The sequence below is a fragment of the Myotis yumanensis genome, unplaced genomic scaffold, assembly GCF_028538775.1.
Source record: "Myotis yumanensis isolate MYYU_CA2020_CCGP unplaced genomic scaffold, mMyoYum1.0.hap1 SCAF_3, whole genome shotgun sequence".
NCBI classification, from domain to species: Eukaryota; Metazoa; Chordata; class Mammalia; order Chiroptera; family Vespertilionidae; genus Myotis; species Myotis yumanensis.
The window spans coordinates 7,083,532-7,111,509 of record NW_027223754.1 but is presented as its reverse complement, the minus strand read 5'-3'; the positions used below and the strand labels follow the sequence as shown (position 1 = coordinate 7,111,509).

The 27,978-nt window shown below is 54.2% G+C and overlaps 1 protein-coding gene across 4 annotated transcripts; it reads left to right on the top strand.

Moving 5' to 3' along the window:
* The first annotated feature begins 20 nt into the window (after positions 1–20).
* Positions 21–27,978, top strand: DCTD (dCMP deaminase). Of its 4 annotated transcripts, none has more exons than XR_011470716.1 (7): positions 21–85; positions 1,598–1,712; positions 2,074–2,209; positions 21,711–21,827; positions 23,352–23,448; positions 26,257–27,259; positions 27,412–27,978. XR_011470716.1 is itself a non-coding variant. In XM_070408141.1 (6 exons), exons 2-6 carry the CDS (start codon positions 1,605–1,607, stop codon positions 26,333–26,335), a joined length of 537 nt encoding a protein of 178 aa, XP_070264242.1. In that variant the 5' UTR covers positions 21–85; positions 1,598–1,604; the 3' UTR covers positions 26,336–27,978. The 4 variants fall into 4 exon arrangements, 1 of the variants encoding a protein (XP_070264242.1); XR_011470715.1 differs by having other exon boundaries at positions 27,365–27,978; XR_011470714.1 differs by having other exon boundaries at positions 26,257–27,506; positions 27,565–27,978.

Sequence of the window (27,978 nt, the reverse complement as noted above, 5' to 3'; positions counted from 1 at the left end):
TCTCCCACTTCCTTCCCGGCGGCGCGGCGGGGCGAGCCGGCCTGAGGTCGCCGAGCGGGGCCGAGGGACCCGGCCGGCCGGGCGGGTACGCGGCCCGCGCGGCGTGTGGCGCGGCCCGAGCGGGGGGTGCGGGGCGCGGGCTCGCGGCCGGGCGGGGGGCGGGAGCCCGAGGCCGCCCCCCCTCCCGGGCTCAGCCGCTCGGCGACCTCCGCGGTCTCCGGGAGCCTTTCTCCCTGGGGAGCCGGGAGAGGGAGGCGCACGCGGGCCTGAAAGTGGCCGGCCCGGCTGCGGGCGCGGTGGGAACGCGTGGTTCGTCCTGGATCGGAATCGAGGGGGTGGGAGGGGCTTGCGATCTGTCCTGCGGGTGACTGGGGGCATCTCCCTGGACTAGTCCCTCCCCTGTTTCTGCAGCTGGGTTTGGGGCACCCCTGAGCGTTAAACCAGACTCTGGGAAGGCGCCCCGAGAGGATAAGTTCACTTCTTGCGCCCCCCCCCCCCCCCCCCCCCCCCCCCCCGCCATTTGGTTGCAAGCGCTTCCCTGGCAGCCTGCAGCAGTTAGGGTGCCAGCCCTTGAGCTGGGTGCTAAACCAGGCCTATCCAGCTTGCTTGCTGTTGAGAGGGTTCACAGGACTCGGGCAACATGATCGCTGGGTGACCTTGGTTCCCAGACCGGCCTGTGGACGCATCTCAGTCTCGGCTGCCTTCCTTTAGCCCCGCTGTCTAGGCTTTCTGGAGACTTCTCAGTGATACCCTCCCAGTTCTCGTGCTGACCTCCCTCCTCGTCCCCGAAAGGACTCTCTCCCCTCTCTGCTGGAAGTGTCGGGTCCCCTTCCGGGGTTCTCCCTGCTGTAGAGGTGGTGCCTGCTTGCGGTCAAGCGCACGCCCCTAACTAAAACCTGGACTTAGTGATAGCAGGGGGCGCTTGTCAGAGCTGCTCCTCCTTTATTCAGTCCTCACCTCAGACTTGATAACTGTCCCACCTGGGGAATCTAAGGGGAAGGGAAGGGACGTAGGATCTAGTTAAGGTCAGAGGTGGGACAGTGCCAAGTGGAATCCGACGGGCATGGGTAATAATCCTGCTTGACTTAGGGCGAGTTACCCAAGTTCTCTAAGACGGTGGTACTGTCTGCCTTAGTTAGGAAGGCAGCTGAGTGAGGTGATGTATAGCCTTTACCCGTATCTGAAATGTATTAGGTGATCAATAAGTGTTCTCTTCCCACCCCTCCCGCTTGCCCCGGCCCCATTTTAGAACAGAGGGTGGTGCGGGATGAGAATTTGTAGGGCAGGCATTGGTATTGACTTTTTAAAAAGCCTGTGACAAAGCAGTACGTAGGTGAACTATTTGGGAATGTGAAGCTCTGTGTGCCAAATTCAAACTTCTGAAATAGTAACTTAATATTCTTGAGACCAGAGACGGTCTGGGGCGGGGGTGGGGGGTGCGGGGGGGGGGGCCATGTCCTATGATATCTGACTGGTACACGCACCGGAAGTTGTCCGAGTCCTGCCATGCGCAGTCTGAATGGGGTTGGGGTGGACCGGAGAGCGGATTGACCCAAATGCTTTTCTCCGCTGATGTTTGTTGTGTTTTTCCTTCTAGACCCAGCATGAGCGAAGTCCCCTGCAAGAAACGTGAGGACTATCTGGAATGGCCCGAGTATTTCATGGCCGTGGCCTTCCTGTCGGCACAGAGGAGCAAAGATCCCAATTCCCAGGTAAGTGACTTTCGCAGGAGGACGATTGGGCCCTCACTGACGCAGAGATGCCTGCCAATGAGCACATTGCAAAGGCCGTTCACGGGGCAGAGTGAAGCTGCTGCCCTTGTGCTGCACCCCTATGCGTCTGTCTTCCTGTGGGGGAGATTGTCGGTGCCTCTCCTCCCGATCTGGGGCCAGGGGCGCCCTTTCTTTGGCTCGTGGGAACCGCCACGGAACAGAAGTGAGGACGCAGAGCTCCTAGCACCCCCAGAAGCTGCGTGCCCTCTTGGAGCTCTGCGGGCCTCTGGTTCCATTGACAGCCTCGAGCGTGGCAGACCGGCCAGGCAGTGACCAGGCCTTCGGGCATGTTTTGCTGCAGGTGGGAGCCTGTATCGTCAACGCAGAAAATAAGATTGTGGGCATCGGGTACAACGGGATGCCCAACGGGTGCAGCGATGACCTGCTGCCTTGGAGGAGGACAGCGGAGCGGAAGCTGGACACCAAGTACCCTTACGGTAGGCGAGCCTGGCATCCCGTCCTGCTTTGGTCAGAGAGCGTTTTTCCCCTTCTCAGTCAGCAGCAGCTGGAAAGAAAGAAAGAAAAAAACCCTATTGAACGACCCCAATTTCCTGTTCCCGTCTCTTAAGTTCCAAAGAGAACCAGTGAATGGAAGGGAGCCTGGTGGTGGCACACAGCCTGGCCCTAAGGGCCGGGGGTCTGTGGCCTGCGTGGGCCGGGTGTGTTTCCATGGAGAACCGCCGGCTGTACCCGCCAGGGCATTGGTGGCGGCTTCTGTGCCGAGGGCCGCTGCCCTGGGGAGGACTGTGCACCCCGGGGAGGACTGTGCGTGACGGCCCTGCAGGTTGGAAGCAGAGCCAGCTCCACAGGCATGGCCGGGGCTTGGCGCTGGGGAGAAGCAGGGCCTGGGGAGGAGGAAGATGTTGTAGCCTCCTGCCGTCCTGGGGGCTCCGCAGTCCCAGGGGGGCTGTGGTCAGAGCACAAGCCAGACGGGTGGGACAGGGCCTGGGACAGGGCCCCTTGGGCCTGGCCGTCTGTTTTGCATGTTTAAGTTAGGGGAGGGTCCCTCGGTCTTGTATACTGTGTTGCCTACCTGAGCCCCAGGGAGAATCACTTCAGAGAGTGTCTGGGAGGGACAGGCTATGCTTCACTTTTCCCTTAATTCCTTGGGGATTTGGTAACTAAGGTGTAAACGAGGCAAAGTGGGCTGCAGGTGCTTCGTGTCGAGTCTTTATAATGTCAGGACCTGTGCCGTGTCTGGGATGAACAGGCCAGCCCTGGTGGAAGTCTCGGGGACTAAGGCCACCCCTCTGGGAAAGCATGTGCCTCGGGAAGTGGTCCCGGGCGCGATGGGAGGCCTTTCGCTGTGGGCTCTTCCCTGCAGCTTTCCTGTGGGTTTTTCTCCTGCAGAATCCCAGGTCTGCAGTTAGCCTAGCTATGCACTTTACTAATGTTCTCGGGCCTCAATCATGTGAAATAAACCCCATCGATTTCTTTTCAAACTGCTTCAGGCAGCTGCTATGTTTTGGAAAGAAAAAAAAAAAAGATGCCCAGAGGTGGAAGAGGACGTGAGGAATGCCGGCAGGGAGAACAACCAAGCGCTCAGGGTTTCCAGGGAATAAAGCATGGTTTAGTGAATACGGGCATTTCATAGTCAGACTAGAGGCCCGATGCACGAAATCCGTGCAAGGAGCTCGGCCCTTGCAGCCCCAGCTTTGTCCGGAAGGTCGTCCGGAAGGTCATTTGGCTGTCCAGTCTAATTAGCTTTTATTATTATAGATGAGCCTTCGTAGGAGCAGGAATAGTGGGGCCCCACTAGTGGGGAGAACGTGAGGCTGTTGGCTCAGCCGGCACTTCCTGGCTTCGTGGAGTGTGTGAACTGGAAGAGGTGCTAACGTAGTTCCGAAACGTTTTGTCATCCTGCTTTGATCGTAAGCTTTCGATGGTAGGAAAGAAGGGAAGGGCTCCGTTCGTAGGTGTGTGCATAGGTTCATGTCACAGTTCAGCGTCCGTATAAAATCGCAGAATGAAAGGGTCCATGCGTTCAGTCAGCAGCGACACTGAAATGTCGGACCACGGTCATTCCTTCACAGAATCCAGACGGAGACGTGGGTCCTCGTGCTGACCTCCGGCACAGAGGAGTTCTCAGGGCGTCAGTCTGGGGCACTGAGGCTGGTTGCAAAAGATGTCCGTGGTGGGGGCGGCATTGGTTCCTGAGGGGCCCACCAAGGGGGACCCGTGCCGTCCTGTCACTGTGGGCGCGGGGCAGATGGGTGGCAGGGACCCAGAAGCCAGAGGCCTGCAGCTCCTTCGCAATCCCCCGCTTCCCAGTGAGCTGGGACCTCGAGTAGCTGTTTTGTTTGTCAGAGACACTGCCTTTTGCCCGAGTTGGAGAGAGGACCTTTCAGAGCTCCTTTCCAGGAGGAATTAAAAAACCCCACCCACACAGGCATCGGTCCAGCCTCACGGATTGCTGTTTTTGCATAGTGGCTGAGTTTCTGGGCCCTGGCTGGCTGGCTGGCTGGCTGCAGCATTTTTTTACTATCCGTACGATACCTCTAGGTTTTCGAAGCTCTTTGCCCTCACTTATCAATTATTCATTTTACACACAGCTGTGTTAGAATGTAGACAGTTTTCTTCCACGAGAGTACGCTTGTAATTTGATGTACCGTAAAAGTTATAGAAGGTATTAAATGGTTTTTAAAAGGCATTTAGCGTTACTACGGTCATGAAATACACGAAGACGGGCTCTCCGTCTAGATAACGATGGCTGGTTGTAAACATTCTTGTCTTTTCCAGGAATTTCCGCCACAGAGTAAAACATGTTTAGAGCCCCGCCAGTGTGGCTCAGTGGTTGAGCGTCGACCTATGAACCAGGAGGTCACGGCTGGATTCCTGGTTGGGGCACATGCCCGGGTTGCAGACTCGATACTCAGTGTGGGGTGGGAGAATTATTGATCCCCAATCAATAATTCTCATCATCGATGTTTCTATCTCTCCCTCTCCCTTCCTCTCTGAAATCATATTTAATAAATATATATTTGAAAAATATATTAAAAAAATGTTTAGATAGCCTATGGTAGAATAGAAATGTTTTGGTGATAATTGACTAAAATGCAAATTCTTTTTACTTGTGTTTTAAGACTTCAAACATTCCTTTATAAAAATAATCGCCGGTGTCTGGAATTGGGGAGACTCATGCTGTCTTTCCTCCCTGACATCGTGGTGGCTGCGCTGCTCTATCAGGGTCAGAGATGATGCGTAAATCCCCATAAAGGGCTTTAGAGATTATACGAGCTCTAGGCCAGTGACTCCTAAGTCTTGAATATCTGGGGACCCTGTCAAACAGCTTTCAGGCCCCCCACTGAGCAAGGCTGCCTTCACTGCCTCCTGGGAGCCATTGTTCAAGCTCACACCGGTACCAGGGCTCCCCTGGCTCATCAGGCTCGTATGCGTGTGTTGGCACACCTGCTGGTGGGGGGTTGTGGGTAAAGCTGCCTCTGCCTGGCCTTCTCTTCCATCCGGCACTCAAGAAGCCAAGGTGGCTTTGCCGGTGTCATCACACCGCTTCCTCGTGGGAGGGACCCGAGTCCTGATGTCCCAGGAGTGGGCGGTCGCCACACTGTAGATGCATCGGGCAGGTGTGGCGACTCGGGGCTGTTCCCAGCGTCAGTCTGTATTTCTGCAGGAATGCTCTAGAAGGCCATCGCGCTGGGGAGGAAAACGCTGGGTTCATCGAGGCGAGAATGCCCCACGGCAACCCTGAACCGTTCTGCCCGTGTGTGGCAGCGCGCCTGTACATTTCATATTTAAATTTCATCTTTCTTTTCTCAGATTTAGCATATTGCTAAGCATGCACAGATGTCGTTTTAGTGATTACGTAGCCATTTGCCTTACCCGCCCGAACACTGGCATTTTCCTCCCTGCCACGCGTGTGAGGTATTTCTTTGGTATCCAAAAGGTTCGTCTGGAGAAACTCATTTATCAAGAAGTTGATCCTTGCTAAGCTGCGACTTCGTCAGGACTTGTAAGGGCTTCCCAGTAATTAAGATCAAATCTGTTCCTGCTGCCGGTTGGAGTCAGATGCCCTCTGGTTTTGTGAGGCAGGTCCCTGGATTGGATGACTTGCTGTTTCTGTTCCTGCAGAATTCTCATTTCACTTACAGCTTCCCACCACCCCTCCCCTGCCTGGCCAGCTAGTGCTTGCGGCCCGACGGTGGATTACATTAGGGATTTTGTACAAAATAATCAGTGGAAAACCTTCAAGCAAGTTTACAGAGAAGAAATGAAGTAGATGATTTTTATGAATCAGGAAGCAAACTCAGATTTCCCTGTGCGATGTTTTAGATCAGCCGTGGGCAAACTACGGCCCGCAGGCCGGATCTGGCCCGTTTGAAATGAATAAAACTAAAAAAAAAAAAAGACTGTACCCTTTTATGTAATGATGTTTACTTTGAATTTATATTAGTTCACACAAACACTCCATCCATGCTTTTGTTCCGGCCCTCTGGTCCAGTTTAAGAACCCATTGTGGCCCTCGAGTCAAAAAGTTTGCCCACCCCTGTTTTAGATAGACAGGGAAACCTGATGGCTTATGTATGAGGCTCCTCCCCCGCAAAAATATATATTAACCAGCTCACATAAGCACATTCCACTTTCAGGTATAATTGTTTGGCAACAGTTCTTCAGAAAAGAATAAATAATGACTTTTTTTGTTAATTTATTTGATTTTCATCTATATATTTTAATCTGTGGATTCAGGGTTAATTTTTGAGGTGCTAGAGATTCCTCTTTTACTCTGAACGTCTACAAGGGCCCTACACTGACAGCTCCCTGTTGGGAAGGGCAGGAGCCGGAGAAGCTGGTCCATGGGGTCGAACCCACCTGAGAAACGACACATATTTCTCTTTGTTTTGTAAAGAGTCACATTACCTCGTGGAAGTTTGTATTCTGTTCGTTCGTCTCTGGCCCTTACGCTGATGTTGACTGATCCTCTGGCCTGAATGACTAGTCTTATTTTACTTTGCTTTTTTTTTCCCTCAAGAATCCTTCCTTCGTAAGCTTTGCTGACACTGGAATTACAGTGGAATATGTAATCTTGCTTGCTCCCCGAAGTGGGGACTCCAGCCTGGTTCCTGGAGGTTTTCGAAGATGTTTGTATTGGTTTTACTTTTACCGCTGAGGACGTGGGTTTCCTGGTTGGAGGGGGGACGTGTCTTTAATATGCACAGCTGCCGGTTACCAGGCAGTGGTCAGATTCCCGGGAAGGAATGCCGACCGGCTCCCAGGCCCCGGGTCCGGGTGTGGTGTGTTTGTGCTCAGCGACCGTGGGCTTGTTAGATCCATGGCTGACGTTTGCTTCTCAATGTCTTTGTGAAAGAAATGATCCTTGAGGACTCGTCCAGCTCTTGAGTTGCAAGGAGAAATTAAACAATATAGCTTTGGTCCCCTTTGACTAACTAGGGTGCTCTTCCCTTCCCGGGGCTTTGCGGGGAGTTCTAAAGCATCCTGGGTGAAGGTTGGCCCCCCCAACCCCCCCAGCAAAGCAGCGGTGGCGGGGACGGAGGAAGTGCCTCTGCCTGTGGATGAGTGACTAGAACCAGGCTCTGTTCCCCTCCTCGGAGGCGCAGCTCTGCTCCTGTTCTAAGGTGAGTGTAAACCAGACAGAGACGGCACACACAGGAGGGCCTGAGGCGAGCAAGGCCCCCCCCAAACACAGGCATCAGAAGACAGGGATGAGGAAGGCAGGAGGACAGCCAGGAGGAGAAAGGCCGTTTCTAAGCACAAGAGGAGGTCTGACTGGAAGAGGCACACTTAGACCCCTTCCGAGACAAGAGGCTGTTCTAGAGCCAAATAGAAAGAAAGGAGTTGCAAATCCTTTTGCAAACCAGTCCGTGTGACAGTGTTTGTTGAAACACAAGACTTGCCTGGCTTCAGGACTAAATGGAGAGTAGGTGGGAATAAGAGAATCCGTACGCTACGCGGAGAAGGCCGGTGCGCGCAGGGCGATGGATGTGAGGGGCTGGTGGGAGGCCGGGCCGGCCGTGTAGCGGAGGTGTGAACGTCATCTCTGCACTTCTTGCAAATGATAGATGCCGCAGTACATTTAAAATATCGAGTGTGATAACGGAGCATGAATTTTTAAATTCTGCAATTAAAAGACTTTGTCCCCAACGCCATTAATTTTGAGTTTAGGTGGGAAAGGGAAGCAGAGTTCCTCATTGTCGTTTTTCCCCCTCGGTGAGTGAGCTATAACTCCTTAGGAAGTGATGGCGAACCTTTTGAGCTCGGCGTGCCAGCATTTTGGAAAACCCTAACTTAACTCTGGTGCCGTGTCACCTATAGAAATTTTTTGATCTTTGCAATCATAGTAAAACAAAGATGTATTTTTTTAAAAAAATATATTTTATTGATTTTCCACAGAGAGGAAGGGAGAGAGACAAAGAGTTAGAAACATCGATGAGAGAGAAACATCGATCAGCCGCCTCCTGCACACTTCCCACCCGGGACGAGCCCGCAGCTCAGGTACATGCCCTTGACCGGAATTGAACCCGGGACCTCTCAGTCTGCAGGCCGACACTCCATCCACTGAGCAAAACCGGTTTCGGCAAGATATATATTTTTGATACTTATTTTATATATTTAAATGCCATTTAACAAAGAAAAATCAACCAAAAAAATGAGTTCGAGTGTCATAGGTTCGCCATCACTGCCGTAGGAACGGGAATAAATACTCATGAGTCACCTGCCCCGTTATCAGCGTGCGTCGTCTGTGGGTGACGGGGGAGTTCCGAGTCCGCTGGCTTCCTTTTGAGACAGGATAACGGACTGTGTCCTGCGCCACGTCCCCCTGTCGTCCTTCACTCGCCCGCAGCTCCTCCCAGGGCGGCTGCCGTGTGCGGTCTGCGCCAGGTGCTCTGCAGGGCACGTGAAATCCCATGGCCTGGTTCTTCGGGGGCGTGCAGGCTGAGCGTGGAGGAGGTAGACACGGATGAGACAAACATATTATTGAACACTCCTTCCCAAGGAGGTGACTTGTACACAGGGATCTGCTGGATCGGCTGGGCCCCGTCCTGCAAGATGGGTGTTGGGGGGATGGGAAAAACAGGGGCAGGGCCTTCCTTGCAGTGGGAGTGCGGGGTGCGGGGTGCGGGTCCCCGGACCTGGAGGCACTCGGAGCCTCGTCTGGAAGGAAGGGACCTGGCTCACGCTGAGGGGGTGAAGCTGGAGGGTGAGGTGGGGCTGAGGGCCCCTAGGGTAAGGAGTTTGGATTTGAAAGATGACATGGGTTGCGTGTGGGAAATGGGTCGTTGGGAGCAGGAGTGGAAGCGGGGAGCCCAGCCATGGGGTAACCCTGCAGACCTGGTGGGGAGCCTGGGAGGGTGGGCGTGCTGGAGATGGGGAGGCTGGGGTGCAGGGAGTGTTTGGAGACACATCCAGAGGGCGGGGTGGGGGGGATATGGGGTGGGGGAGGGAGATGGACTTCCCCCAGCAGTTCAGCAGAGCACCTAGGCTTGCGGGAGATTGAGGACAATTTGGGCCCTGAGGCTGGGATGGTGTGTCAGGGTGTCGGGTTGGGTTGAAGAGTATGGGGAGATGTCAGCAGCGGCAGGTTTGGCATTTGGGTGACATCAGTGCTGTGGAGACGGGGGAGGTGACCTGGGGAGGGTGTGCCAAGGCTGGGCCCTGGCCTGCAGCACTGAGAGGCTGGGTGGGGGAGGAGGGCCTGTGAGGACGGAGAGGGACATGGTGGAGCACAGGACTGCCTTGTGGGAAGGAGGGAGCGGTTGGCTGCGGCACAGCCGCTGTGAGGTCTACGGCAGTGGTCGGCAAACCGCGGCCCCTTGAGTGTGGCTCTTCCACAAAATAACACATGCGGGCGCGCACGTACAGTGCGATTGAAACTTCGTGGCCACACTCAAGGGGCCAAAGAGCCGCATGTGGCTCTTGAGCCGCAGTTTGCCGACCACTGGTCTAGGGAGACTGGGACATGTCCGCAGGGTTAGCAACCTGGGGTCATTGCTGACGTTTCAAAGAGCAACTCCGACGGAGGGAGCGGCAGGGTCGGAAGGCAGATGGGAGCCAGTGGAAGGGGGAGCAGAGGAAGTGGGGACAGATGTGTGTGGAGGTGGTTCGAGATGTTTGTGATGAGAGCAAGGCCGATGGGCAGTGGCCAGCGTGGGAGCTGGGGCCGAGAAAGGTTTATGTTGTCTGCGGGAGGGGAGGGTCTGGTGTTTGTGGGTTTGTCTGTTTTTGCTGGCACTTTTCGCTGATGGGAATAATCCAATCGAGAGAGAGATTGCTGAGGAAGAAGGGGGAAAGCCTGGCCAGCGTGGCTCAGTGGTTGAGCGTCCACCTATGAACCAGGAGGGGCACGGTTTGATTCTCTGGTCAGGGCACATGCCCAGGCTGCAGGCTCTGTCCCCATTGTGGGGTGTGCGGGAGGCGGCCCATGGACGGTTCTCTCTTATCATTAATGTTTCTCTCTCTCTCTCTCCCTTCCTCTCTGAAATTTTATACATATATATATGTGTGTATATATATATATATTTTAAAGAAGGGAAAAGAGGAAGGTGTTGAAGGGAGTGGAATAGCACACTGGTTAGTAATTGGGACGCCAAGTGGGGGCAGGGACAGCGGGCACGCAGGTTGTGGAGTCGCAGTGGGGATGTGATCAGTTCAGCATTGCCGGGGAGGGCGGGACGAGGCTGGGGAGGGCGGGACAAGGCTGTCAGTGGGAGGCGGGGAGGAGGGCGAGCAGGCTCCCACACAGGAGAAACACCTGGAGGGATGTCCTGGGAAGGTAGGGCCCTGTCGGGAGCTGACCTGGTCCCCAAATCCCGGGTTCGGTCAGCGAGGCCCCGCTTTCTGCCTGCTGGACGGGGTCAGGGAGTTGCCTGGCTGCCTGCGGCGCTGGAATTAACTAGAACACGCCCGACTCCTGCTCCAGCGCGCACTGCTCAGGGCCCGCCGGCCCTGTGGGCCTGTTAACACAGGAGGGGCATTTGCAGCACAGAGCTGTGGAGCCCTGGTTAGTGCTGCTGCTAGTGGTGTTTCTTCAGCCTTGTGGGCATTCAGGCTGTTTCAGGGACAGTGGGAAGGGCGCTGGGCCTGGCTCACCCGCCGTCGTCGAAGACACACAGCATTTCCATGCCCCCCTCCTCCTGACCTGGGTGTGTGCCCTCCACCTCGGGGAGCAGTGTAGCTCGGGTTCTGGGGGCTTTATTATCAATAATGGAAGCACCACGGTCAGAAGTCTCTTTAGCCCTGGGCACTGCCACTGGGGCTGGGTGCCTCCCCTGGGTGCCAGCAGCCCTGGCGAGAGGAGCGAGGGGAGGCCTGGGGGTGGGAGAGCAGGAGAGAGAAAGAGAGAGAGAGAGAAAGAGAGAGAGAGAGAGAGAGAGAGAGAGAGAGCGAGCAATGTCTGTTCCCCATCGGCAGAGCCCAGCAGTGGGGCTGCCTGGCCTCAGGTGGGTGGGCAGGAGAGGCGAGGGGGCACCGTGTTTGTCTGTCTGTCTGTCTTCTGCGGGCCTCTCCTCCCCCCTTTCACAGGCTGAGGCTTCAAAAGGTAGAAGGTCACAGAACCAGCAGATGGGGAGGTGGCCAAGGGGCCACGTGGGGAAGCAGCACAGGGAGACGCAGAGCAGGTGGCTCTGAGGACTCGGCTGTTCCCACACGCCCACGGCTGGGTTCCAGGATCCGTGACAGGACGGGGACCTTCTGTGGCCTGTGGGGCCGGGAGTGGAGACGAGAAAGGGACCTGCTGTGGCCTGTGGGGCCGGGAGTGGAGACGAGAAAGGGACCTGCTGTGGCCTGTGGGGCCGGGAGTGGAGACGGGACGGGGACCTGCTGTGGCCTGTGGGGCCGGGAGTGGAGATGGGACAGGGACCTTCTGTGGCCTGTGGAGCCGGGAGTGGAGACGGGACGGGGACCTTCTGTGGCCTGTGGGGCCGGGAGTGGAGATGGGACGGGACCTGCCGTGGAGGACCCCCCTTAGAGCCGGGCTGCAGGTGGGGGAGCCTGGAAGATTCGGCCGCTTTTTCAGGGAGCAGCCCCTCCCCTTCTCCAGACCCCAGATCCGGCCAGAGTGCCTTTCTGCGTCACTTTCTGCTGACAGACTCCCCTCGGGCACCGTGGGAGCAGCAGCAGCTCAGACATGGTCCAGCGCAGGGCCGGCTGCCTCCGCGTTGCCGCTGTGGCCTGTTCTTAGTTTCACCTGCCAACGGGCACTGTCATGTGAACATCCCTCCCCCGGACGGCGCGCCCCTCGGTGCCAGAAGCAGTGGCTCCATTTGTCCTCTGAAAGGAAGGCCACTGGCGGTGCATGGGGTGGGGCAGAGCCCGCGGTATCGCCAGGACCCGAAGGGTCGCCCGGACGCCAGGACCTGCGGTGCCGGATTCTGAGCACAGGCCGGGGGGTGGCCTGCGTGCTCAGGTGGCAGAGGGCGCGGTCACCTGCCGCCTCTGCGAGGAAGCCCCTGTCCCGGCTCCCCTCGCCGCTCTCCACAGGGAGGCCCGCTGGGCCCGGACTGTGCGTTCTTTCTTTTTTCTTTCTTTCTTTTTTTTTTTTCCTTTCATTTCTTCATTTTTTTAAATTTTGTTTTATTGCTTAAAGTGTTACCAAGAGTATTATATATGCCTCCTTTTTTCCCCCCCTTGATCTTCCTCTGGCCTCCCCTACCCCCCAGTAGGCTGAGCCCCCACTTGTGTCCATTGGTTGTGCTTATATGCGTGCATACAAGTCCTTTGGTTGATCTCTTACCCCACCTCCTCCCGTCCCCCAACCCTCCCCAGCCTTCCTGCTGCAGTTTGACAGTCTGTTCGATGCTGCTCTGCCTCTGTATCTATTTTTGTTCATCAGTTTATAATGGGCTTAATTATCCATTAATGAGTGAGATCATGTGGTATTTTTCCTTCATTGACTGGCTTATTTCACTTAGCATAATGCTCTCCAGTTCCATCCATGTTGTTGCAAATGGTAAGAGTTCCTTCTTTTTAACAGCAGCATAGTATTCCATCGTGTAGATGTACCACAGTTTTCTGATCCATTCATCTACTGATGGGCACTTAGGCTGCCTCCATATCTTAGCTATGGTGAATTGTGCTGCTATGAACATATGGGTGCATATATCCTTTCTGATTGGTGTTTCTGGTTTCTTGGGGTATATTCCTAGAAGTGGGATCACAGGGTCAAATGGGAGTTCCATTTTTAACTTTTTGAGGAGACTCCATACTGTCGTCCACAGTGGCTGCACCAGTCTGCATTCCCACCAGCAGTGCACGAGTGTTCCTTTTTCTCCACATCCTCTCCAGCACTTGTCGTTTTGATTTGTTGATGATAGCCATTCTGACAGGTGTGAGATGGTACCTCATTGTTGTTTTGATTTGCATCTCTCGGATGATTAGTGACTTTGAGCATGTTTTCATATGTTTCTTGGCTTTCTGAATGTCCTCTTTCGAAAAATGTCTATTTAGGTCCTTTGGGGACTGTGCGTCCTTAGAAAACAAGCCCAGATCTGACGTTTGCAGCTTTCTCTCCAGCTCACGAAGCTTTCCCCAGCGTTTTCCTCGCGTGCTCCTCACCGACCGGAGGCAGGGAGGGAGGGCGACCATTCCGGCTGGTGGCTGAGCGTGGCTGGGACTCGAACCCTCGTGCCAGCAGAGGCTGAGCCCCCTGTGTTCTGAAAAGCACATGTAACCCCAACACATTTCCCATAGAAACAGCACAGCCTGCAGATTCAGTCCCATCCGCCCACAAAGAGTGCCTTGAACCCCTCTTTCCAGGCTCTTCCCCGCGCTCCCCTCTCCTGCTGTGGTTCTGTCCGTGTCTGAGCATGGGCCTCGGTCACCTGCCTGCCCCTGCAGCTGTGGCCTGTGGGTGCCGTGCTGGGCCAGTGAGGTTGCAACGAGGTCTTGTCACTGAACACATATGGGAACCTTGTCCAGTTCTAAGCCCTTTCCTCTCCCGGCCGCAGCCCGGCACCAAGGGGGCTCCCCTGGCCGGGGAGTGGAGGGGGAGCGGGCAGGGCTCTGCCTGAGAAGCCATGAGAGTGAGTGGGCTTTGCACACCAAGAAGTTGTCAGGAGGGGAGATGGGGGTGGGTGGGGTGACGGGGAGGGTGTCTCTGGGGCGAGGGGTGGGGAGCAGAAGCTGAGAAGAGCTGGGTGTGGCCGCTTGGGGTGGCCCTGGAGGAGGGCCGTACTGTGGGTTTCCAGGTCGCTTCTCCCGTCCCCTACCCACCTGTATGCCAGGGCCTTTGAAACCCTGATAGTGAACCCCATTGCTTCCTTACAGATGTGGGCACTTCCCTAGGGAGTGTGGAGGAGTGGTATTGTTTGGGACAAAGTCTAGAAATGTTTGCTTTGGGTTTGGGGGTCGCCATAATAACGAACATTTTATAACCTTCTGGGGAGGGTGCTGGAGGTGGTGGTGGGTTGGAAGGGCTTACATTTCGAGGCTACTCTATCGTTAATTACCGTCTGGAAGGATCGGCACCTGGAGGCTGGGTGATGTATGAGGCCCTGTCAGGGTATCTTTCAATAATTAAGAAATAAGTCCTTGAATTCCATTTTAGCTTCAGAAGCTGTGAAAGTTCCCTAAATGCATCTGAGAGGACCGAGTGCATGCCCTCCCCCCTGCCCCCACCCCTGTGTGTACCCATCAGGCACCTGAGGCATGGGGGGGCGGGGAGCAGGGGGGATGCTGAGCCCGGGGGAGATGTACCTGCGTTTAGTGACTCTAGAAGTGGATACACTTAGACCCGTATTTCAAGAAGCAATGACACAAGCTGTGTCGTCGGAACAGGAACGGAATATCTTATACAAATCAGCATCGAGTTATTTTTAAAAGCGCACAGGCCGACCTTGGCCTGGGGCACCCTTCATGTCAGCTGTTAACTGCGGGGTGAGGCGCCCCACCTTTTCTTCTAGAAGGCCGGGAGCAGACGCCCCGGGCTCCGGAGTCCTGGCCTCTGTCGTGTCCATGAGCCGCACTGTCTGTGCCGTGACCGTGGGTGGCTGCATCGCCGAGGACCTTCAAGGTCAGGGGCAAGGGTGCTTCCCAGAGGCGTCCAAGGCTGAGCGGTGCCGCCTGGAGCGAGTTGGCAGAGGTGGCGCAGGTCCGGGCTCAGTGCAGCAGGGGCCCTTCGCCTGGCCCCCTCGCCTGACCCTCCCAAAGCTGCCGCTCCCCCCACCCCCGCTCCTCCCTTCCCCTCCTCCCTGCTCCTCCGCTCCGCCTTGGCAGAGTGCCCTTCAGGCCCGGGGGAGGCCTTTTCTCAAAGTTCCACGCCACGGACAACGAGGAGTTTTAAACAGTCTGGAGGGTTTCTTTACCTGGAGTAGAAACCTAGTTTTCCCGACTCCAAATTCCTTCAGGCCCCCGGGTTCCCGTCCTGTGCTGGGCGCACCTGCAGGTCCGAGAGGAGAGCCACGCTATTTCTGCTCAGTTATCTGTGCAGCAGTTAGCATTTGCTTAGCATTATCCAAGGTTTTGGGTATTTTGAGAGAAGGTGTTGTGTTTTAAATACTATGTTTTTACTGATTTCAGAGAGGAAGGGAGAGGGAGAGATAGAAACATCAATGATGAGAGAGAATCATTGATCGGCTGCCTCCTGCACGCCCCTCACTGGGGACTGTGCCCTGACTGGGAATCAAACCCTGACCTCCTGGTTCATGGGTCAATGCTCAACCACTGAGCCACACCGGCCAGACAGGTGTTTTCTTTGTTTCAACCTATTAAAGTGACCTTAAAACTACTGCCGTCTAAAATAGATATTGTATGAGTCTTATATCAAATGAGATGAAAGTCAAATTTATAAAATGTCGAACCTCTTAAATCTAAATCGAACCGAGATGGAATGTATCCTGTTAATTTGTCAAACTTGCCTCGAACCGCCTACACGAGACAGTAAGGATTAATCAAGCTCTGGTGAGAGGGAGTTTGAAAAATAACAGTTTTCTAATTATACAATCTCTGCTCCATGGTCCAAGGGTAATGCAGTGCTGAATTCTGACAGTTAGTAATAGAAAAGGGGGAAGGAAAAGACCAAAACGGAGGACCGTCTTATAATCACCCCTCCTCCGGCGGTGGGGAGCTTTGTGAGTGCTGATCCGATACCCTCAGCATTTGCCTCTTTCCCCTTCCAACAATGTTGAGAGCCATCGGAGGGTTTTGTGGCGCCCTTGCTGCTTAGCAAATATACTGGTAGTGCTCGGGGAGTTCTTTTGCTTATTGCCTATCCATCGGTGAGTAGTTCTAGGTAGACAGTTGGAAAACTTGCCTTTTTTTGGGGGGGGGGGGGAGAGACAATTTAGCTATCTTATGAATTATGTCCTAGACACTCTCTCGTTGGGGTACTGAGTCTTTATTCCAATGATACACAACCCTGCTGTTCTCACCATCCCGGTGAGAACCTTTCTCCTGGGGTGGTTCTTGCACTCATCTCCTCGTAGCTCTTGCCGCGTGTATCCCAAGGCGATCAGAATGCCAGCATCGGAAAACGATGAATTTATTCTTGACCTTCTTGCTCGCAGGTAGTTGTGGACTGTGTATCGTAGCGAGAGACGTGATGGAGAAGACTCGGGTCACCCAGGGAAAGGCCTGAGGAGAAGAGGGGACACTGGGGTTAGAAATGGAGATTTCGGGGCTTTGCAACTAGATCTGCTACCTGAGAATCTTAAGAATGAACGCATCGGAGAGCAGGACTGGACTTTGGGACGTGCCTAGAAAGTCGAGAGAAAGAAAAGGACCCATTGAAAGCAGGGCACCCCAAAGGCCCCGGTCCTCCTGAGAGGACTTGGGGTGGAGGGTGGTCACTAACCAAGGGCCAGGGAGCAGGCGAGTCAGATTGCAGCCCGAGGAGGCTTTGGGTTTAGATGAAGAGCAGGCCATGCAGTGGCGTGCCAGGACCGGCTCACCACCGCTGAGGTGCGCATCTCTTCTCACTTCCCCGCCATGTTGGGGGCTGGGAATTGGCTGAGTGGCAGCATTTACACCACAGAAATGGGCAGACGCTACAGATTAGGGCCATTTTAAGAGAACAATTGGTTGTAAACATTACTAGCATATTCCAGAGGTCAGCGGGTTTCCTTAGAGCAGTGTTTCTGAACTTTTTACATGGTGACATAATTTTCCTGCAAAAAAACCCCACACAAAAACAAAACACACACACACACACACACACACACACACACACACACACACACGGAAGTGTTAGGAGCAGTACCTAACCTTGCCACGTGGGTGCGTTCTAATCTCAGCCCTTCTCTTTTCATTAAAAAGAAAAGAAAATGCTGTTTATAGCTCACTAAACCGGTGTCACGACCTGCAGTTTGAAAAGCATTGTTTCAGAGACAAGTGGAGGTTTTATATGCATTACAGAGTCAAGAGGCTTGCCCTTGGCCATGGGCGAGGAGACTCCTGTTTTGCGGTCAGAGCCTGTCTTGGAAAAGATTGGCTGTTCTGGAAGATGGAGGGAGGAAACCGGGCACATTAGGGAAAAGCTAAAAATTGGATTACTTAGTATCTTTTAAACTGCTTTGATTCAGTTAGTGGAAATGCACTTTCTGAGAGCTGGTACTGTTCCTGCAAACCGAGGGCGCATTCGTGCCCCCGGTCGGGTCACAGGCTTCAAGTGGCAAAGTGGGGCCTTGTACCTCGAGGCTGCCTCAGTCGCAGGTGGAGGATGCGAGGGTGGGGGAGATGCTTGGCCAGGCCAGGCCAGGCTGGCAGGGCTCGAAGCACGCCCTCCCAGGCCAGGCCTGCTCCCTGCCGAGTGCTCTCTGTGGCCTGGAGCCCAGGTGGCAGTTGCCTGTTACTTGATCAGCTCTGATGGCCAGCCCGGCTAAGTGAGTCCCCACACTCCACTCTGATTGACCTACGTGAACACATCGAACGAGTCCCAAGGCGTCTGTCCAGTTTCCTCTGGGCAGGCAGTCTGGGGACCTGGTGGGTCAGTTCTGAAGGGAAATGCAGGGGGGTTGGGAGGGGAAGCCGAGGGTCAGAGCCACAGGGGCTGTGGGGTCGTGGACCTGCGAGACCCGTGCCAGGATCTGGACAGACAGCAGCGGGGTGTTCCCGGTGGGTGGGGCCAGGAGAGGTGTCAGGTGTAGCCCGGGGCTGGGGTTTCCCTCCTCAACCCCATAGGTGCAGGCTGGGGAGACAGGGCGAATCAGACAGGGTTCTCAGACAGGGTTTGGTGGGCCCAGGGGGCTCCGGGAAGGTGGGAGTGGGTGTCACTTCCGAGGCTAAAGGTACAGATGATCCAGAGAAATCGAGTGTGCCTGGACACTCCACGAGTTTAATTTTTTTACTTTTTTAATTTTTATTGATTTCCGAGAAGAAAAGAGAGGGAGGGAGAGAGAGAAAGATCAATGATGAGAAGGAATCAGCTGCCTCCTGCACGCCCCACACTGGGAATGGAGCCCGCAACCCAGGCATGTGCCCTGACCGGGAATCAAACTATGACCTCCTGGGTCCTAGGTCGACACTCAACCACGGAGCTGGGCTGTTTTCTTCATTGTCTAGCTTGACTTGGGGGGTCATGGGTCGTGAACTGTTCCTTTGAAAGAGCCCACATGTGCCTGGCACTCAGCCCTCATGTCTTTTTAACAGGAAACTTTATCGGTTTCATCTTGCGATTTTGTGGGTCAGAGAGAGGAAGTCTGTTCATGGTCCTGGGTGTCATTTCTCTGAACCACCCTTTACCCAGGGATGCTGGCCCATTGCCCACGAAAGGCTGTTTCGTATGGTAATTTTCTTAATGAACCAGGCAGACAGTCTTACATTTTGCCCCAAAATGAATTCGAGGAAGACAGTTGCCGTCCACGTGACAATTTAGAAATTCAAGAGAGGACAGTGCACTGGGTTTTCTCCCAGATTCAGAAACTCCGAAGTTCTGAAGAGTAATACCAACACCATCAAAAAGTGTTTATTGGGTGGGAAGGCCTATGTTTGATATTTGAATTTAAGAGGACTGTCTGTATCTGGCGTTGGCATCAATAACTAGAACCTGCATTTCCCCCTAATTCATTCAATAAATATTTAACACCCATGATGTTCATGGCACCGCGTTAGACTCCGGGGGATCACAACGAATCTAGAAGACTGGTCCTGCCCTCGAGGGGGAAATAGAAGAAATAATTACATCTAGTTGTTTTAACACGGAGCGAGGTTAATCCAGGCTTGGGGACTTGGTCATGGGAAGGATGTGGGGGCAAGGGGACTTCTGCAAGGCCAGCGCCCTCCTGAGCCTGGAGCCCGTCCCTCCTCCTCCCTGTCCTCCCCTGCCCTGGGGGTGTATGGACTGTGGGCTCAGGGAGCTGGCTCAGGTCCCTCTGGCCCACAGGGGTTCTCTGGTGGGTTGCGATCTGATTAAGTGTAGCTTTTCTTTTTTGGGAGATTTTCTTACAAGGCCTGAGACTGTTGGTTTCCACAGGCGCCTGAGACCTCCTAAATCCACAGGTGGCCTTCGTGGACTACAAGGAGCGCTCCCAGCGTTTTCTGGGAGGGCCCTGGTCAGCTTCCTGCCCGCAGCATCACAGAGCCGCGGCCGGACACGCACAGCGGCCACCCCACCCGAGACCGGGAGGCCTGGGAGGAAGGTGGGCCCGAGGAGGCCCTCAGCAAAGGCTCTCTGACCGAGGGAGGACGTCACGGCCAAATGTGCCCGGAGGAAGGCGTTGTGTGTAGGCTGGTGGTGGTGGGAGAGGGCGAGGAGACCCTCGGAGGCCCCACAGTTATAATTCTAGGAGATTTGTGTGATTTGGACCACGGCCAGATAGTCATTAATTCGTTCAGCAAACATTGATTTTAGCGCTTGGATGTGTAGCGTGTGTTGTTAAGTGACCTTGGGGATGCCAGAGGGTTCTGGGAGGCAGTGTTTCCTAAACACATCTGCACGTTGGAAACGTGGGGGAACCGCTTAGAGATTTCAAAGCCCAGTCCACATCCAGGCCCTATCAGGTTCTGGGTGTGGGACCCAGACCGCCGTGTTTTGGAACATCCGAGGATTCCAGTCTGCAGACATGTGTGAATCTCTGCCACAGGGAGATATAATATAGCCTTAGATAATGCACCCAGAAAAGGAAATAGCAACTAAGATAGCATACAGTGCCCTGGCTGGTTCAGCTCAGTGATTACAGGGTCAGCCTTCAGACTGAAGGGTCTCGGGTTTGATTTCCGGTCAAGGGCACGTGCCTGGATCGTAGGTTTGATTTATGGGCTCAGTCAGGGTGCATTCGGGAGGTAACAAGTCAATGTGTCTCTCACATCAATGTTTCTCTCTCTCTCCCTCCTCCCTCCCTTTCACTCTCTCTCTAAAGATCAATGGAAAAAATATCCTCGGGTGAGGATAGAAAAAAAAGATAGCATCTAGCCACCGCACCGAGCAGGTAGGAGATTCCAAACTAGATCTGAGTGGTGAGCACAACTCCTGCCTTGAGAGGAACGCCCGTGGATTGGTCGGTGCGAACCCTGGCCCAAGGCCCTGGGAAGGTGCGGGAGGGGAGAGGAGGGGGCTCCCTTCATCCTGGAATTCCGGCAAGTCTGGGAATGACCTTGGATCCCCATGTAGGGATCTTAGGTGGAAGGAGCCAGTGTAGCAAGAACTTGACCTTTTCGCACGACCGGCATGGCCCAGTGGTTGAACGTCGACCTATCCACCAGGAGGTCACGGTTCGATTCCCGGTCAGAGCACATGCCCGGGTTATGGGCTCGATCTCCAGTGTGGGGCGTGCAGGAGGCAGCCGATCAGTGATTCTCTCTTATCATTGATGTTTCTATCTCTCTCTCCCTCTCCCTTCCTCTCTGATATCAATAAAGAAAACCCCAAACTTGACTTTTCCTTGCCGTTAAGTGGATGCATGTCTTTCTTATAAAAGACGAACTACTGGGCACCCACAAGGATGTGTGCGTGTGGGCCGGGAGCCATGAGGCCACCCAGATCCCTCGGTCAGAAAAGCTCAGCTCCACTTCCTGATTCTCTTGCTCTTAGTTGCTCCTGCCTTCTCGGTGGCCACAGCGAAAGCACATCCCCGCGTGTGCATATCAGCACACAGATGAGCCATTTTATGTGGGTAGTTCACGCCCCAGGGCCTTGTGGCTGTACTCGGGGTGGGGCTGGGGGGAGGTACCTGACCCCGGCCCCTCCTGGCGGCTCTAGGTGCTCACAGTCCCTGGGCGTGGACCGGGGTGCCTCTAATGGCCAACCCGTCAGGCCACATGGCCCTCATTGGCATTCTCAGCACTTTCGGTTTCTAATTACTTTTTTTAAAAATCGAGTCTATTATATGTTACTAGAGGCCTGGTGCATGAAATTCGTGCACGGGTGGGGTTCCTAGGCCTGGCCATCGATTAGGGCCCATCAGGTTCCCTGCCTCCCCGCTTCCTCCTTCCCTCACTCCCTCAGTGCCCTGCCGCCGCTGCTGGTTGCCCGCTGTGTTTCATGCTGCCCCCTGGTGGTCAGTGCACTCCCCATCTCCTGGTCGAACTCCTGAGGGGACACTTTGCATATTAGCCTTTTATATAGGGTGTCCCAAAATTCATGCAAGAAGTAATTTTGATAGAAAACACAGGTTTATAATTAAAAATTGTAAATTTTTTATTGATTCATAAAGTATACAGTATAGGGTTATGTATGGAATAGCACATCGGGTAAATGGCCTCCACGGCTTTGCTGGCACATACGCAAAGCCGTGGTCTTCATTTGTCTTCATTGTCCCTGCTCCTGGGTCATCATTGGTACTTGGGAATGCTTATCAAATTGAAGGGATTGAAATCAAAAGGCGACAGATATTAGAATCTGATTCAATAAACCAAGTAAAATAGGGCTTTTATTTTTTGTTGTTGTTGTTAATGCTCACGCAAAATTCAAATCTTGCGTGCATTTTGGGACAGCCTCCATATATATGGATTTCAGAGGGCGGGACGGAATGCTTCAGCTATTGGTGAATTCTTCCTGAGCCCCAGTGTAAGTGTTTCTCTTCTCGCTCCCGCCCGCAGTGTGCCACGCCGAGCTGAACGCCATCATGAACAAGAACTCGGCCGACGTGAAGGGCTGCAGCATCTACGTGGCCTTGTTCCCGTGTAACGAATGCGCGAAGCTCATCATCCAGGCAGGTAGGCGCGGGCGGCCCATTTGTCACGCCTGCATCGCGGCCTGCCCCTCGCCGCTCCTCGCAGATGGGTTTGATCCTCCGTTGCTGTTGTTTGGATCTAAATTAATTGCACTATCGACTTTGCCGGATGCCTCCCGTGTTTTGTTTCTGAACGGTGCCAGGTATTCTGCGACTAATTGCATCCTCTGCGATTCTTAACATGTTTCTAATTTCGTCTGCAACTTCTTAAACCGCAAGCTGCCAAAACGCAACACGGGCTTTGCATATCGTTACTGTCAGTTTTCTGTTCTCTGGCATGTCGTGCATAGATTACGGTGGGGGGCGGGGTGCGGGCGAGGGGGGGAATGAGTTTCTGTCAGGTACAAGGTCAGCTGGGAGGCTGTATGTGAAATTTTAATTTGTAGCTAATGTAGGGTAGATATTTGAGGACCTAACCATATCTCTGCATTTTAATGTCATAAGACTCCGATGGAACCATGTTAAGTTTTTCTTACCGGGAAGCGACAGCACTGTGTTCTGAACATTTCGCCTTTTTCAAACTGTCACATCTGAGACTCGGCCGCACTCTGTCTCCATAAAACTCTCCGCGCGTTGGCCAGATGTGCAGCTTAGAGGGGCTGTTTCTCAGGAGCCCGTGGGTCTGTGAGCAGAGGGGGTCTGCCGGTGTCGGAACCAGAGTCTCTGCGGCTCCCCCGCAGGCGCTGGAAGGTCCTTCGGGACACAGGCACCGAGGCGGTGCAGGCGTGGGCAGAGCCGTGCATGCCCTGGGGGGCCAGCCCCCTGCTGTCCCTGCGGAGCTGGTGTGGGGAGTGCCGTCCGGGGTCCTGCCTCAGGTCAGCGCTGCTGGTGAGACGGGGGAAGCACCCGGTCTGCTCCGTGTGGGTCTGCAGAGCCGTCCAGGGAAGTCGCTGGTCTCTCTCCGATTTTGCCAGCACGCTCCCGCCACCCACCCCGCCCCCGAGCCTCTGGAGTTCAACAGTAATTGCCTCATGAAGAGAGAATGTCTGATTGCCCGCAGTAAAGGAAATTTGTTAATCATACCGAGGCTTGACCACTTGTCTGTTTTCACTTTGCATTTGTTAAAAAAAATCCATAAAGGCCTGAGGGCAGATTCAACACCGCCCGTCCCTGTCCGCTGCTGTCCCTGTCCGCTGCTGTGCCTGTCCGCTGCTGTCCCTGTCCGCTGCTGTGCCTGTCCGCTGCTGTCCCTGTCCGCTGCTGTCCCTGTCCGCTGCTGTGCCTGTCCGCTGCTGTCCCTGTCCGCTGCTGTCCCTGTCCGCTGCTGTGCCTGTCCGCTGCTGGACCGGAGCTCAGCTCCTGGTTGCAGCCACTGGACGTGGTGTGGACGCGCCCTCGGGAGAGGCGATTCATTGCAGACACCACCATCAAGTGGATGCATGATTTCTTATAAAAGATGAACTGCTGGGCACCCGGAGGGCGCAGCGCTGCTGTCCGTCTGTCCGTCCGACGTGGTAGCATCGCTGTGCTTGTACTAACGGGGCTTCTTGCCTTGTTGCCTTTTAAGGTATCAAAGAAGTTATATTCATGTCTGATAAGTACCACGATAGCGAGGAGTCCACCGCCGCCAGACTCCTGTTTGATATGGCTGGGGTCGCCTTCAGGTGAGTGGAGGGCCGGAGGCCTGATGGAGAAAGGGGGTGGCCTGAGGCCTGATGGAGAAAGCGGGGGCTGAGGCCTGATGGAGAAAGGGGGGTGGCTGAGGCCGGATGGAGAAAGGGGGGGCTGAGGCCTGATGGAGAAAGGGGGTGGCCTGAGGCCTGATGGAGAAAGGGGGTGGCCTGAGACCTGATGGAGAAAGGGGGTGGCCTGAGGCCTGATAGGGAAACGGGGTGGTCTGAGACCTGATGGAGAAAGGGGGGGCTGAGGCCTGATGGAGAAACGAGGTGGTCTGAGACCTGATGGAGAAAGGGGGGCTGAGGCCTGATGGAGAAAGGGGGGGCTGAGGCCTGATGGAGAAAGGGGGGGCTGAGGCCTGATGGAGAAAGAGGGGGGCTGAGGCTTGATGGAGAAAGGGGGGGCTGAGGCCTGATGGAGAAAGGGGGTGGCTGACGCCTGATGGAGAAAGGGGGTGGCTGACGCCTGATGGAGAAAGGGGGTGGCTGACGCCTGATGGAGAAAGGGGGGGCTGAGGCCTGATGGAGAAAGGGGGTGTCCTGAGGCCTGATGGAGAAAGAGGGGGGCTGAGGCTTGATGGAGAAAGGGGGGGCTGAGGCCTGATGGAGAAAGGGGGGGGCTGAGGCCTGATGGAGAAACGGGGGGGGGCTGATGGAGAAACGGGGTGGCCTGAGGTTTGATGGAGGGGGGTGTGGCCTGATGGAGGGGGGTGTGGCCTGGACCCGTGTTTCGTTTCTGCCTGTGATGCCCGACTCCCTTTCACCTCCGGCCCCTCTTCCAAGGCGTGGGCTGAGCCTCTGTGTTTTAGGGGCAGATCTTTAACAGCAGTGACAGAGGTTGTTGAAGATGCTCTGGCTAATAATTGTGCTTTTTAAAAAAATATTATTGATCTCAAAGAGGGAGGGAGAGGGAGAAAGAGATAGAAACCTCAATGATGAGAGAGAATCATCGATCCACTGCCTCCTTGCATGCCCCCCACTGGGGATTGAGCCCTCACCCGGGCTCGTGCCCTGACCGGGAATGGAACCGTGACCTCCTGGCTCATCGGTCAGCACTCAGCCCCTGGGCCACCCGGCCGGGCGGGTGGCGCTTTAATGTCGGTAGCTTTCCAGGGCTTGGGCTGATGACTCTCGTAGGGAGAAATTGTTAAACATTCACAAGTTTTACAATAGAACATTTAGCCTTTGTACATTTGGAAGGGTGACAACTCCGGCTGTCATAGAACATTTAGGGTGACAGTACGCTTCCAGGTGAGACACCAGGATCCCTCTTGACAGCGGCGTTTGAGGCTGAGATTGGCAGCCACTTAGACGTTTATGATCGTCTCTGCCAGGCAGAGCGTGGGGGGCAGGTCTGACCTGCAGGTGAGTTCCAGCACCTTGGATTCATGGTGGACACCTGCTTGGAGGCTGTGAGCTTGCGGTCAGCAGTGGGGTTCTTGGGATCAGGAACACGCCTGGCCCCTCGCGCTCGGCACTGGGGATACAGGTTGTAGGCCGTGAATCTGATACGCTCTATGAGACACTAAATCCACATTTTTTTTTACATATTAATAATTAGACATTGACTCTTTATTGATTTTTAAAAGAATATGTGTAGTCCCCAAATATTTTCTTTTTAACTGTTATAGAAGGTACATCAATGAGCAAAGAAATATATAGTGGGTGTACTAGTATTTCACTTCTGCATTTTTTATAACACGCATTTAAAACGGACTCCTTGCTAAACCTAGCTGGTTTTTTGGCTCTATGTATAAGAGGCAAAAGAAAATGGACTCTTTTGCATAAGAGTGATTTCACGTTGGCTATAGAAATTGCCTAGAACAGCCGTGGGCAAACTACGGCCCGCGGGCCAGATCCAGCCCGTTTGAAATGAATAGAACTAAAAAAAAAAAAAAAAGACCGTACCCTTTTATGTAATGATGTTTACTTTGAATTTATATTAGTTCACACAAACACTCCGTCCATGCTTTTGTTCCGGCCCTCCGGTCCAGTTTAAGAACCCATTGTGGCCCTCGAGTCAAAAAGTTTGCCCACCCCTGGCTTAGAACACCCGATAAGTCTGGCGAGAAAGGTAGTGATGGGATGTCACATTGTACAGCTAACGTGTTAGGGGTCCTTTGCCTCCCAATAATTCATGTGCTCAGCCAGCCAAGGAGCCTGCAAGCCACACCTCCCAGCATCTGCTGGGTCTGAGTCTTTTTTAAAATTTTTTTAAATATATTTTATTGCTTTTCCACAGAGAGGAAGGGAGAAGGATAGAGAGTTAGAAACATCGATGAGAGAGAAACATCGATCAGCTGCCTCCTGCACACTCCCCACCGGGGATGTGCCTGCAACCAAGGTACATGCCCTTGACCGGAATCGAACCTGGGACCCTTCAGTCCGCAGGCCGACGCTCTATCTGCTGAGCCAAACCGGTCAGGGCTGGATCTGAGTCTTGTGGGCCATGTTCCTTTCTGCACGGGGCCCTGTAATTGGCTCCTATAGGATAACGTGAGTCCCCACAGAAAATGTGGGTTAAGCCAAACTAAACAGATTACTTTACTCACTGGATAATACCATTTTATATTTCTTTTTAAAATATATTTTTTTAAAATATATTTTTTACTGTTGATTGTATTACAGATATCTTCCTTCCCCCCCCTTTACACCCCTTCTCCTAGCCCCTACCCGCCCCCCCCCCCCCGCCCCCCAGTCTTCACCACCCTATTGCCCATATCTGTGGGCTACACCTTATGTACTCACGTTCTTCGGTTTATCTCTTTCATTATCTATTTTGTTTCTTCCATTTAGGAAATTCACACCCAAGTGTAGCAAGATTGTCATTGACTTTGATTCCATCAACAGCAGGCCCAGCCAGAAGCTTCAGTGAGTCACGTCCCATTAAACCGCCGGGAGGTGGGGATTTCTCTCCCCCAGGGAGCCGGAGCGCCTTTCATCTGCAAGTTACACGCAGCCTTCCCGTCGCTGGGCAGCACACGGAGACGCACAGCTAATCCACGCAAAGCTTCATCTCCCCGACTCTCTCTCCCGTCGCACGGAATCTGCATCTGACTAAGCTATTGATTTAGGGTTAAGATAAAGGGGCCTGTGCCCGGCTCGTCTCGAGGGGCTGGCATGGGGTGCCTTCCCCTTTTCGTGCCGGTTTGCCGGGGTGCAGGGGAGTGTCCCCACGCGCGCTGTCACCCACTGCACGTCACAGCTGCTGCACGCAGCTGCCTGTGCTTGGTGGACAAATAACCATCATGTCCCTCGCGGGAAGAGCCGGCGCGCTGACGGAAACATCTGGCCACAGTGAAGCAGAACGTGTAGTGCCCTTGGAAACGAATGGAGGGCCCACACGGCAGCAGCCTTAAGCTGTGCGCTTTAGAGTCAAGGGGCGCCCCCACCCGCCGTCCTCGTGGTGGCGGAGCTGAGTTCTGGACACTTTCTCTGCTTTTGCTGTCCTGCTCCCCACAGGGGAGTGGCTTCCTGTCCCTCTGGGGGTGGGGACTCCTGTGTTTTTATGTCTCATTTTTGGTTTGTTGGTCACATATTACTTAGTTGTTCCCAAGCAGACAGCTCATCCTGTTGCCCCCAAGGCCCCCATCCTGCTGTGGGGGTGGGGACTGTGTGGATGGACGGCCATCATGGGTCACTCCTAAGGCCACTCCCAAAGCCACTCCAAGGTCACTCCCAAAGCCACTCCAAGGTCACTCACAAGGCCACTCCAAGGTCACGCCCAAGGCCACTCCAAGGTCACTCACAAGGCCACTCCCAAAGCCACTCCCAAGGCCACTCCCAAGGCCACTCCAAGGTCACTCCCAAGGCCACTCCTAAGGCCACTCCAAGGTCACTCACAAGGCCACTCCCAAGGTCACTCCAAGGTCACTCCCAAGGCCACTCCAAGGTCACTCACAAGGCCACTCCCAAAGCCACTCCAAGGTCACTCCCAAGGCCACTCCCAAGGTCACTCCAAGGTCACTCCCAAGGCCACTCCCAAAAGCCACTCCCAAGGCCACTCCAAGGTCACTCCCAAGGCCACTCCTAAGGCCACTCCCAAGGTCACTCCCAAGGCCACTCCAAGGCCACTCCCAAGGCCACTCCAAGGTCACTCCCAAGGCCACTCCCAAAGCCACTCCCAAGGCCACGCCACAGCCTGGGAGTAAAGGATTCCTAACCTTTAAGTGAGATGTGGGGAGATCCAGGTGCCTCCAGGCGGTTTTCGCCAGATCTGGTGACAGGACCTCCCGGCTCTGCGCCTCCCTCCTCTGACACTAATCGCAGGGGGTTGGGGTGTGTGTGGCTGACTGGACACCTGTCTTTAATCCCACTCAGTTTTTATTAAACATGCTCAGTCCCTTTGTTGAGAAAGTGGTTTCTTTATCCTAAAGATTATGACTGATTTTAAAGGGCTCTTATATTTTTATGAGTTTTTATTTTGTCTCTGAGGTTTTGCACTCCGTATTCCGGGCATTTTGTAATTTGGCTCCTTACCAACGTTATTAGAATCTTATTAAAACCTACCCCAGCGAA

Excerpts from the sequence above, each read along its gene's own strand:
- DCTD (XM_070408141.1), top strand. The coding sequence starts at position 1,605 with ATGAGCGAAGTCCCCTGCAAGAAACGTGAGGACTATCTGGAATGGCCC. Across the intron at positions 1,713-2,073 it reads GCAAAGATCCCAATTCCCAG|GTGGGAGCCTGTATCGTCAA; the intron begins GTAAGTGACTTT and ends GTTTTGCTGCAG. Across the intron at positions 23,449-26,256 it reads ATGGCTGGGGTCGCCTTCAG|GAAATTCACACCCAAGTGTA; the intron begins GTGAGTGGAGGG and ends TCTTCCATTTAG.